The 12228-nt window shown below is 46.2% G+C and overlaps 1 protein-coding gene across 2 annotated transcripts in view; it reads right to left on the reverse strand.

Annotated features, from left to right (window-relative positions):
• bmper (BMP binding endothelial regulator) overlaps positions 1–12228 on the reverse strand; it is an 84003-nt gene that overhangs the window by 6716 nt on the left and 65059 nt on the right. For both annotated transcript variants that reach the window (XM_078216934.1, XM_078216935.1), the window contains one exon: positions 7708–8044. In XM_078216934.1, coding sequence (XP_078073060.1) covers positions 7708–8044 — 337 coding nt within the window. The remainder of the gene's footprint in view (positions 1–7707; positions 8045–12228) is intronic.

Below are 12228 nucleotides of genomic sequence, written 5' to 3' on the forward strand. Positions count from 1 at the left end.
TGTCTGTCCCTCAGTCTGGACTCTGGTTTACAGTTTGTGTGTCTGTCCCTCAGTCTAGACTCTGGTTTAGTTTGTGCGTCTGTCCCTCAGTCTAGACTGGTTTAGTTTCAATGTCTGTCCCTCAGTCTAGACTCTGGTTTACAATTTGTGTGTCTGTCCCTCAGTCTGGACTCTGGTTTACAGTTTGTGTGTCTGTCCCTCAGTCTAGACTCTGGTTTAGTTTGTGTGTCTGTCCCTCAGTCTAGACTGGTTTAGTTTCAATGTCTGTCCCTCAGTCTAGACTCTGGTTTACAATTTGTGTGTCTGTCCCTCAGTCTAGACTCTGGTTTACAGTTTGTGTGTCTGTCCCTCAGTCTAGACTCTGGTTTAGTTTGTGTGTCTGTCCCTCAGTCTAGACTCTGGTTTAGTTTGTGTGTCTGTCCCTCAGTCTAGACTCTGGTTTAGTTTGTGTGTCTGTCCCTCAGTCTGGACTCTGGTTTAGTTTGTGTGTCTGGCCCTCAGTCTGGACTCTGGTTTAGTTTGTGTGTCTGGCCCTCAGTCTAGACTCTGGTTTACAGTTTGTGTGTCTGGCCCTCAGTCTGGACTCTGGTTTACAGTTTGTGTGTCTGGCCCTCAGTCTAGACTCTGGTTTACAGTTTGTGTGTCTGGCCCTCAGTCTGGACTCTGGTTTACAGTTTGTGTGTCTGGCCCTCAGTCTGGACTCTGGTTTACAGTTTGTGTGTCTGGCCCTCAGTCTGGACTCTGGTTTACAGTTTGTGTGTCTGGCCCTCAGTCTAGACTCTGGTTTACAGTTTGTGTGTCTGGCGCTCAGTCTGGACTCTGGTTTAGTTTGTGTGTCTGGCCCTCAGTCTAGACTCTGGTTTAGTTTGTGTGTCTGGCCCTCAGTCTAGACTCTGGTTTACAGTTTGTGTGTCTGGCCCTCAGTCTGGACTCTGGCTTAGTTTGTGTGTCTGGCCCTCAGTCTAGACTCTGGTTTACAGTTTGTGTGTCTGGCCCTCAGTCTGGATACTGCGATGACTGAAGTGGAAAAGTCATTAAGTTAATGATCTTTTTTGTTGCAGTTGAAAAGTGCAGTTAGTTGCAGGGCAGAGGTCAAACAGTGAAGTGCAGGGCAGAGGTCAAACAGTGAAGTTCAGGGCAGAGGTCAAACAGTGAAGTTCAGGGCAGAGGTCAAACAGTGAAGTTCAGGGCAGAGGTTAATTTATTTACTTTCAAGAAGCTAGCTGTGGTTTTGCAGCCTGGTTTAATGGGTTTAAATGGATCTTTAGATTAGCCCTCGCTGTGAAGGGGAGCTTATTCGTTATCGTGTGTTCCCACAGTAATCAGTATTGGCACAAAACCTGACACAGACAGGAACAGACCCAATGATTACACTGGGAATAAACAGTATAATCCCCGAATATAATGTGGAATCCTTTCACATACTGGGCTCACTCCGCCACCTGGTGGAGAACCAGGACACTGCTCTGAGCTGACAGCTCAGTCTCGACAAACCTTGAAACAAGTTAAATTATTTCAATATTATCAGACATTTCAGAACACGATTCTTACAGAAAGGGACTCAAAGTTTGCTCATTAACAAGCTTCACTTGTTTCTCATTCATAACTTTAATTTGAAGGGTCTATGAATTGGAAGAAGCCTCTCCACACTCCTCTGTTTGAAAATAATTGTGTAATTTTTATTATTTAATGTTTGCACAAATCAGTCTGGAGGAAGATATTCCAGAGCGTCTTTCCCAGAACTGAACTCATGGAGCATTGAACGAGTAAACACTAAATGTCAAACAGGAGCTTTATCAGATGCTCATCAGGTTGAGGACAGGGAGAGAGTGGTTAATAATATTAAGAGGGGGAAAAGTACACAAACAAGGAAGTTCTGTTAAACTTGTATAAAACACTGGCTCAGCCTCAGCTGGAGTATCGTGTACCGTGATGAGTGCCACATTTTAGGGAGGAAAGCGTTGGAAAGGATACAGGAAAGAGGATAGAATCTGAAATGCACAGCCTGAGAGTGAGGTGGAGGGGATTAAATCGTGGGACTCAAAAGGGGACAGAAAAATTGCAAAGGACAAAAGGAAAAGGGAAAAGGTTGAGGAAGGGGAACCAGGTGAGCTAATCACACAGACAGCTAGCAAGAAAATGCCAGGCTGAAAGATCTCCTTGTGTGTCGTAACCATTCTATGATTCAGAATTCAATAGAAGAGTAACAGGAACTGTACACTATCACCACTTCTGCTTTTTAATGTTTTTTTCTGCAGGGTTGGAATGGGTTCTGAATGTCCGAGGTCATGGGGAATAGCACAGTTTTAATACACAGCTTTTATGTGTCTCACACACTAAAATATATTTACAACTGACATGCCGTCTCCTAGGGATACAGGAATTTCAGTTGGAAATTGCAATGATCTTCAGTCACCAGTAGATGAAGTAATAAGTTTCGTAGAGCTGTCCTGTGAAGATGGGTTCACTGACTCACTAACTTGCAACACCAGATTGCCACTGAAATCACCAACTGACATGAAACCTGTTGACTTTCAGCAGAGTTTGAGACTCCTGGTCGGTTAGTTACCAATCCATTGCTTTGTTAAGTGGGTGAAATGTGAAGGCTGCTTCCTCAGTTTGAACTGAAGCCAGTGAACTCTCCCAGGTGACTCACTAGTGTCCAGAATCAGAAACCATTTAGATATTATTTTCACTGCTGTCTCACAGAATGCAAAGTCCATAACTCATTCACCAAATACTTTGAGCAGAGTTTCAGTCATTCAGTTATCGACAAAACACAGCACACAATCATGACAAGATTGTCAGTGATCACAGCAGAAGCTGTACACAAACACATCGTATAATGCAACAAATCCCCAGAATTATTCTCAAACCTTCTGCCAAATTGGTTTCATATCATGTTTTTTTTCTCTCATTTAAGCAGATAATTCAGTACAGCAAACTCAAACTAAAATATGTACTAAAACTTCATGATGTTTGTAGCAGACCAGGTTCAGAATTTGAATTCCATTAAGCCGGTATTTTATAATCAAGAACACAAACTCTAAGAACATAAGAAATAGGAGCAGGAGTAGGCCATCTAGCCCCTCGAGCCTGCCCTGCCATTCAATAAGATCATGGCTGATCTGACGTGGATCAGTACCACTTACCCGCCTGCTCCCCATAACCCTTAATTCCCTTACCGATCAGGAATCCATCCATCCATCCGCGCTTTAAACATATTCAGCGAGGTAGCCTCCACCACCTCAGTGGGCAGAGAATTCCAGAGATTCACCACCCTCTGGGAGAAGAAGTTCCTCCTCAACTCTGTCTTAAACCGACCCCCCTTTATTTTGAGGCTGTGTCCTCTAGTTTTAACTTCCTTACTAAGTGGAAAGAATCTCTCCACCTCCACCCTATCCAGCCCCCCGCATTATCTTATAATATATTCTTATGTTCTTCTAACCCTGCAGTCCTCGCATTTCCATAAAAACCCAATCGCTTCACTAATGTACTTTAGGGAAGGAAACCTGCCATTCTTACCTGGTTCAGATCAACATGTCATTCCTGTCCCACACCATAAAGGGTTGACTTAATGCCCTGAAAGTGGTGAATGCTCACAGGCTGCATGAGATTCAGAATCAAACAGGGCCACGGTGACAGGTAATGGGAAAGGGACAAGGAATGTTAAAAAGACGAGGCTGAAGACTTCCTACCTTAACACGCAGGGCATTCGCAATAAAGTGGATGAATTAATCTCACAAATAGATGTAAACAGGTATGATGTCGTCAGGATTACAGAGACATGGCTGCTGGGTGGCCAGGGATGGAAACTGAACATCCATAGGTATTTGGTACTTAGAAAGAAAAAGGTGGTGGAGTTGTTGGTTAGAGAGGAATTTAATACGATATTGAGAAAGAATCTTAGCTTTGACAATGTGGAATCTATATGGGAACAGCTAAGAAACACCAAGGGGCAAAAAACGTTAGTAGGGGTTGTATATAGACCCTCACACTGTGTTGGTGATGTTGGGAATGACATTAAACAGGAAATTAGAGATGCATGCGATAAAGGGACATCCGTAATTAGGGGTGATTTTAATCTGTATATAGATTGGGCAAATCAAATTAGTCGCAAGACCATTGAGGGGGAATTCCTGGAGTGTATTGTGGATGGATTTCTGGATCAATACGTTGAGGAACTAACCAGAGAGCAGACCATTCTAGACTGCGTGTTATGTAATGAGAAATGAATAATTGGCAATCTAGTTGTGTGAGACCCCTTGGGAATGAGCGACTAAAACATGATAGAATTCTTCATCAAAATGGAGAGTGATCTAGTTGATTCTAGGATTAGGATCCTGAATCTTAATACTGAAAACTACAATGATACAAGGCATGAGTTGGCTATGATGGACTGGGAAACGTTACTTAAAGGGATGATGGTGGATAGGCAATGGCAAATATTCAAGGAGCGCATGGGTAATCTGTAATAATTGTTTACTCCTGTCTGGCACAAAAATAGAATGGGAAAGGCGGCCAAACCATGGCTTACACAGGAAATTAGAGATTGTATTAGATCCAAGAGGCAGACAAATTGGCCAGAAAAACACCAGACCCGAGGATTGAGAGCAGTTAAGAATTTAGCAAAAGAGAACCAAGAGATTAGTGAAGAAGGGGAAAACAGAACACGAGAGTAAGCTTATGGAGAACATAAAAACTGACTGTAAAAACTTCTGTAGGTATGTGAGGAGAAACATATTGGTGAAGACAAAAATACGGGAATTTATAATGGGGAACAAAGAAATAGCTGACCAATTGAATACAGACTTTGGTTCTGTCTTCAGGAGGACACAAATAACACACCAGAAATGTTGGGGAACACAGGCTCTAGTGAGAGGGAGGAACTGAAGGAGATCAGTATTAGTAGAGAAATGATATTGAGAAAATTGATGGGATTGAAGACGGATAAATCCCCAGGGCCCGATAATCTACATCCCAGAGTACTGGAAGTGGCCGGAGGAGTAGTACTTTGATGGTCATTTTCCAAGATTCTATAAACTCTGGAACAGCTCCTACAGATTGGAGGGTAGCTAATGTAACCCCACTAACTGGCTGTCTGATCGAAGACAGAGGGTGGTGGTGGATGGAAAATTTTCGGACTGGAGGCAGGTTGCTAGCGGAGTGCCGCAGGGATCGGTGCTTGGTCCTCTGCTCTTTGTGATTTTTATTAATGACTTAGAGGAGGGGGCTGAAGGGTGGATCAGTAAATTTGCTGATGACACCAAGATTGGTGGAGTAGTGGATGAGGTGGAGGGGTGTTGTAGGCTGCAAAGAGACATAGATAGGATGCAAAGCTGGGCTGAAAAATGGCAAATGGAGTTTAACCCTGATAAATGTGAGGTGATTCATTTTGGTAGGACTAATTTAAATGTGGATTACAGGGTCAAAGGTAGGTTTCTGAAGACTGTGGAGGAACAGAGAGATCTTGGGGTCCATATCCACAGATCTCTAAAGGTTGCCACTCAAGTGGATAGAGCTGTGAAGAAGGCATATCGTGTGTTAGCTTTTATTAACAGGGGGTTGGAGTTTAAGAGCCGTGGGGTTATGCTGCAACTGTACAGGACCTTGGTGAGACCGCATTTGGAATATTGCATGCAGTTCTGGTCACCTCACTATAAGAAGGATGTGGAAGCGCTGGAAAGAGTGCAGAGGAGATTTACCAGGATGCTGCCTGGTTTGGAGTGTCGGTCTTATGAGGAAAGGTTGAGGGAGCTGGGGCTGTTCTCTCTGGAGCGGAGGAGATTGAGGGGAGACTTAATAGAGGTTTATAAAATGATGAAGGGGATAGATCGAGTGAACGTTCAAAGACTATTTCCTCGGGTGGATGGAGCTATTACGAGGGGGCATAACTATAGGGTTCATGGTGGGAGATATAGGAAGGATATCAGAGGTAGGTTCTTCACGCAGAGAGTGGTTGGGGTGTGGAATGGACTGCCTGCAGTGATAGTGGAGTCAGACACTTTAGGAACATTTAAGCGGTTATTGGATAGGCACATGGAGCACACCAGGATGATAGGGAGTGGGATAGCTTGATCTTGGTTTCAGATGAAGGTCGGCACAACATCGTGGGCCGAAGGGCCTGTTCTGTGCTGTACTGTTCTATGTTCTATGTTCTATTTAAAAAGGGAAGTAGGTAGAAATCAGGGAATTATAGACCAGTCAGCCTGACATCGGTAGTGAGGAAAATTCTGGAGTCCATTATAAAAGATTTAACAGCCGAGCACCTGGAAAACAGTGGCAGGATTGGACAGAGTCAACATGGGTTTATATAGGTGTGGTGAACCATCGTTGGTTCACCACTTGGGGTTGTTATTATGTTACTGTTGGGCTAGGGTGTTGTTACTGTGGGGGTTGTACAATGTTGTTGGGTTAGGGTGTTTACCTGTTATAAGAGTTATCATGGCACATTCCAGTGGGGTCCCGCCTCCGGTGGCGAGGTATAAGACCCTCTGCTCCGGCAGGACCCCTTCAGTCTGAACTGGTGTATTCGTGTTAGTAGTTCCATTGTTACACAATAAAAGCCTTCAATATCGAAGCCTTGGTTCCACGTGCTTAATTGTCGCGCATCAATTTTATTGTGTAACAGAAAACTCACAGCTGTACAAAAAAAGAGTATGGAACAGATCTTAAAACCGGATCGTCTGACACTGGACCCACGTGCGGTCGGTGCCGCTAACACATTCGACCATTGGTGGAAGTGTTTCGAGGACTACCTGGCAGCCTCGGTAGCTATCACTACAGACAGTGATAAACTCCAGGTCCTCCACGCAAGGGTAAGCGACACGATTTATCTCGCCATTCGTGCAGCTCCCACTTACCCGGGTGCCGTCGAGCTCCTATTCCCCCAGTCACGAATCCACTACTCCTCATTGCTTCCCCAGACGTGGCGCGGTCAGCACCGGGACCAGTGCATAACACTTTTACTCCCATGTACAGCTTGCCTGAGACTCGGAGATCGGCGCCACCATCATCACCACCACCACCACCACCAAAGGTTCCAGGATCCCCTGCACCATCGCCTCACCAGGGCCAGCCGGCCCGGGAGTCCTTGAGGGGACAGCCGGACGTTGTTTTGGAAAGAACGCCACCGCAAGCACCTGCTCCGGTTTCGCAACCGGTGTTGAGGAGATCACAGCGTCGGTGCGGTCCTCCAGACCGTCTGGACTTGTGAATTCTGTTTATATGACCTGTTTTTTCTTGCACCCCGCCACCTTTTGTTCTTAAAGGAGGGGTGAATGTGGTGAACCATCGTTGGTTCACCACTGGGGGTTGTTATTATGTTACTGTTGGGCTAGGGTGTTGTTACTGTGGGGGTTGTACAATGTTGTTGGGTTAGGGTGTTTACCTGTTATAAGTGTTATCATGGCACATCCCAGTGGGGTCCCGCCTCCGGTGGCGAGGTATAAGACCCTCTGCTCCGGCAGGACCCCTTCAGTCTGAACTGGTGTATTCGTGTTAGTAGTTCCATTGTTACACAATAAAAGCCTTCAATATCGAAGCCTTGGTTCCACGTGCTTAATTGTCGCGCATCAATAGGGAAATCATGCTTGACAAATCTCTGAACAATGGAAGGATCAGTTGGGTTTTTATGAAAATCAGTGTTCTGGTCATTCTGAGAGGGAGGATTGGAGCTGTCTCTGTGATTTGCAGGTAAACACTCACCTATAAAACAAGACGTAATCCACCTTCAAGTGGCAATTCTTAAAGGCCCAGGACTTGAGTTTGTGACACTCACGATGAGCGCGGAATTTAACCTTCACAATTCCTGAGCAGAGATGTGGCCGTAACCTGCGTTCCGGTCGATTACAGACTTTGTTCGATTTCACACGCCACGATTCAGCAAAAGCATCAACTTCAAACTTGAAATTTCCATCTCCACCAATCAAATCGTCTCGTTTGTGACCATTGTAGTTTCCACACAAACCACAAAGTTTCCCTTTGAAATGGGGGCTTGCCATAACCTCCACAAAACTGTCGCCGTCCCAGGAAACCACAATACCTGAACAAAGGAGCAATGCACAATCATCAGCAACTGTCAACATGGATCACTCTCACCGCAGAGTCAGAGGGTCCTGGGTTCAAGCATTCCGCCCCCCCCCCCCCCCCCTCCTCAAATATTTGAGCACAAAATCCAGAGTAAATTTTCACAGAATTTTCAATCTGAGCCTGATTTGGATAAAAAAAACTGTTGATTTGGACATTTCAGTAGTTGTGTTGTTAATGAATTCAGCTCGAATGTTAAATGAATGGGGCAGATGGGTGCATCAGTCTAACTGTACCTGAAAAAACCAGGGCTGGAAATGGCTGAGTGCTCGAGCAGCCCAATTTCCTCAAAGATCCAGAACAAAGATCCAGGCGGCACGATGGCAGTGGTTAGCATTGCTGCCTCACAGCGCCAGGGACCTAGGTTCGGTCACTGTTTGTGCAGGGTCTGCATATTCTCTCCGTGTCTGCATGGATTTCCTCCGGGTGCTCCGGTTTCCTCCCACAGTACAAAGATGTGTGGGTTTAGTGGATTGGCCATGCTAAATTATCCTTTAGTGTCAGGGGGACTAGCTCGGGTAAATGCATGGGGTCATGGGAATAGGGCCTGGGTGGGATTGTGGTCGGTGCAGACTCGATGGGCCGAATGGCCTCCTTCTGCACTGTAGGGATTCTATGATTCTATGAAATTGGTTGGAAGTTTAAGCTGAATGAGGCAGCAGTACCAAAGAATGATGATAACTGGGGATATGCCTGATAGTTGAGGTTGGGAGGAGTGTAAACATCACTGAGAGCTATAGGACTGGGACTGTTGTGTAAAAACTTCATCTGACGCGAGTGTGAGACTCTATTTAAATAATGACATTCAATTCAAACTGGCTATATGGCGACCATTTAATTGTTGATGTCATTTATATTTAGTTCAAACTGGAAAGAAAGAGTTCCAAACTGGTCAAATATCCTTCTGTCCGTGTGTTTTCCTGTGCTGAATGAGAGTGTCTCCGTATTGAAGAGATGCTTCATGGGTTTGTAGCTGCTTTGAGGAGGTGTTCTGGTGTTTGGACAATTGTAGAGCTAAGATGCAGCAAGAAACTCGGAGTCAGCCTGCTCACTGGGATAGATGAAGTAAATGCCAAAAGGTTTATTTGTCAGCTTTACTGATCCAACAGCTGGAAGAGAAGACTGTCTTTTCTCATTTTATCATCATCCATTATCTCTGTTGTATTGTTTAAACTTCCAGATTCACATTGCCAAATCTTTTTTGGAAGGAAACTCAGTATTTTGTTTGGGACAAAGTAACTGTTCTTTTTCACTTGAGTATCATATAACCCCTATATTTAAATAACATTGTCTTTCACCTGACTAGAGTCATAGAGGTTTACAGCATGGAAACAGGCCCTTCGGCCCAACTTGTCCATGACGCCCTTATTTTTTAAAAAACCCCTAAGCTAATCCCAATTGCCCGCATTTGGCCCATATCCCTCTATACCCATCGTACCCATGTAACTATCTAAATGCTTTTTAAAAGATAAAATTGTACCCGCCTCTACTACTACCTCCGGCAGCTTGTTCCAGACACTCACCAACCTCTGTGTGAAAAAATTGCCCCTCTGGACACTTTTGTATCTCTCCCCTTAAACCTATGCCCTCTAGTTTTAGACTCTCCTACCTTTGGGAAAAGATATTGTCTATCTACCTTGTCTATGCCCCTCATTATTTTATAGACCTCTATAAGGTCACCCCCCAGCCTCCTACGCTCCAGAGAAAAAAGTCCCAGTCTATCCAGCCTCTCCTTATAACTCAATCCATCAAGTCCCGGTAGCATCCTAGTAAATCTTTTCTGCACTCTTTCTAGTTTAATAATATCCTTTCTATAATAGGGTGACCAGAATTGCACACAGTATTCCAAGTGTGGCCTTACCAATGTCTTGTACAACTTCAACAAGACGTCCCAACTCCTGTATTCAATGTTCTGACCGATGAAACCAAGCATGCCGAATGCCTTCTTCACCACTCTGTTCACCTGTGACTCCACTTTCAAGGAGCTATGAACATGTACCCCGAGATCTCTTTGTTCTGTAACTCTCCCCAATGCCCTACCATTAACTGAGTAAGTCCTGCCCTGGTTCAATCTACCAAAATGCATCACCTCGCATTTGTCTAAATTAAACTCCATCTGCCATTCGTCAGTCCACTGGCCCAATTGATCAAGATCCCGCTGCAATTGGAGATAACCTTCCTCACTGTCCATCATGCCACCAATCTTGGTGTCATCTGCAAACTTACTAACCATGCCTCCTGTATTCTCATCCAAATCATTACTATAAATGACAAATAACAGTGGGCCCAGCACTGATCCCTGAGGCACACCGCTGGTCACAGGCCTCCAGTTTGAAAAATAACCCTCTACAACCACCCTCTGGCTTCTGTCAAGAAGCCAATTTTGTATCCACTTAGATACCTCACCCTGGGTCCGTGAGATTTAACTTTATGCAACAACCTACCATGCGGTACCTTGTCAAAGGCCTTGCTAAAGTCCATGTAGACAACATCAACTGCACTGCCCTCATCTACCTTCTTGGTTACCCCTTCAAAAAACTCAATCAAATTTGTGAGACATGATTTTCCACTCACAAAGCCATGCTGACTGTCCCTAATCAGTCCTTGTGAGACTAATCAGACTAGTGCCCAAGCTTGGTAACTAATTAACTTTGCAGTGTCGGGTCCCCCAGACAAGGGAGGGTAAATATCTAAAGTGTCGCCTCCTGTGGACAGTTGCAGGGATTGAGGCCTCCATTTCCTTGGCAATCCCAGTTGGATATCAGCTGCTTCCCTCGTGATCCTCATGGGGGGGTGGGGGGATAGCTGGGGGGGAGGGAGGGGGTGGTGTGATGGGGGATTGTGAGGGTGTTGGGGTTGGGGGACCCAATTCTCTCCGATTCCTATCGCCTTGAAGCAGTAACTCTCAGCTTCACCCCGTGTCCGATCGCTGGGCTGTTCGAAGGCCCCGAGTATCGAAACTCAGCCTCATGAAGCAGTGACAGGGTTTAGACCCAGAGAAATGGAAAAGAGGATGCGGACTGTCTGACTGACAGCTCAAACAATGAGCTAACTGTAAAAGATTCTTTCAACATAATTCATACTGGCTTTAAACCAAACACAAACAGATCTGCTCAACCAAGAATCCACGAGTTTGACCTATCTGAATCCAGCAGCAACAACTTGCATTCATATAGCACCTGTAGCATGGTCCTACAGCTGGAGGTACTTCACAGGAGTGATTATCAAACAAGGAATGACATGGTCAGCACAGTGGTACAGTGATCAGCACTTCTGCCTCACAGTGCGAGGGACCTGGGTTCGATTCCCGGCTTGGGTCACTGTCTGTGTGGAGTCTGCACATTCTCCCCATGTCTGCGTGGGTTTCCTCTGGGTGCTCCAGTTTCCTCCCACAGTCCAAAGATGTGTGGGTTAGGTGAATTGGCTATGCTAAAATTGCCCCTTAGTGTCAGGGGGACTAAAAGGGTAAATTTGTTATGCGGGTAGGGCCTGGGTGGGATTGTGGTCGGTGCAGACTCGATGGGCCAAATGGCCTCTTTCTGCACTGTAGGGTTTCTATGATTCTGATCCACATGAGGAGAGATTAGGGACAGGTGGACCAGAAGCTTGGTTAAAAATATGGTTTTAAGAACCGTCTTGGAAGAGGAGAGATGGACGGGTGGCGAAGCGGGAGGGCGGCGAGGCGGGCGGGCGGCGAGCGGCAAGGCAGGAGGGCGGCGAGGCGGGAGGGCGGCGAGGCGGGAGGGCGGCGAGGCGGGAGGGCGGCGAGGCGGGAGGGCGGCGAGGCGGGAGGGCGGCGAGGTGGGAGGGCGGCGAGGTGGGAGGGCGGCGAGGCGGGAGGGCAGCGAGGCGGGAGGGCGGCGAGGCGGGAGGGCAGCGAGGCGGGAGGGCGGCGAGGCGGGAGGGTGGTGAGGGTGAGGGGTGGGGGGGGGGGGGATTAACAGTCCTACAGGCTCAATGTGCTGGTCAGTCGAGTTAATGTTCAGCTGGAATTTGTCACTGTGCTGCCGTTAGTCAGATGAAACATCAGTGCCAGACGCAGAAACAACACCAGATAATCAAGCGAGGTTCCAGGTCAAAGGAAGCAGCAAAATAAATGTGCAGGTATTGTTTGACACACGGGTACAAGCACGGGGGGAG

The sequence above is a fragment of the Mustelus asterias genome, chromosome 7 (genome assembly GCF_964213995.1).
Source record: "Mustelus asterias chromosome 7, sMusAst1.hap1.1, whole genome shotgun sequence".
In the NCBI taxonomy this organism is placed as follows: domain Eukaryota; kingdom Metazoa; phylum Chordata; class Chondrichthyes; order Carcharhiniformes; family Triakidae; genus Mustelus; species Mustelus asterias.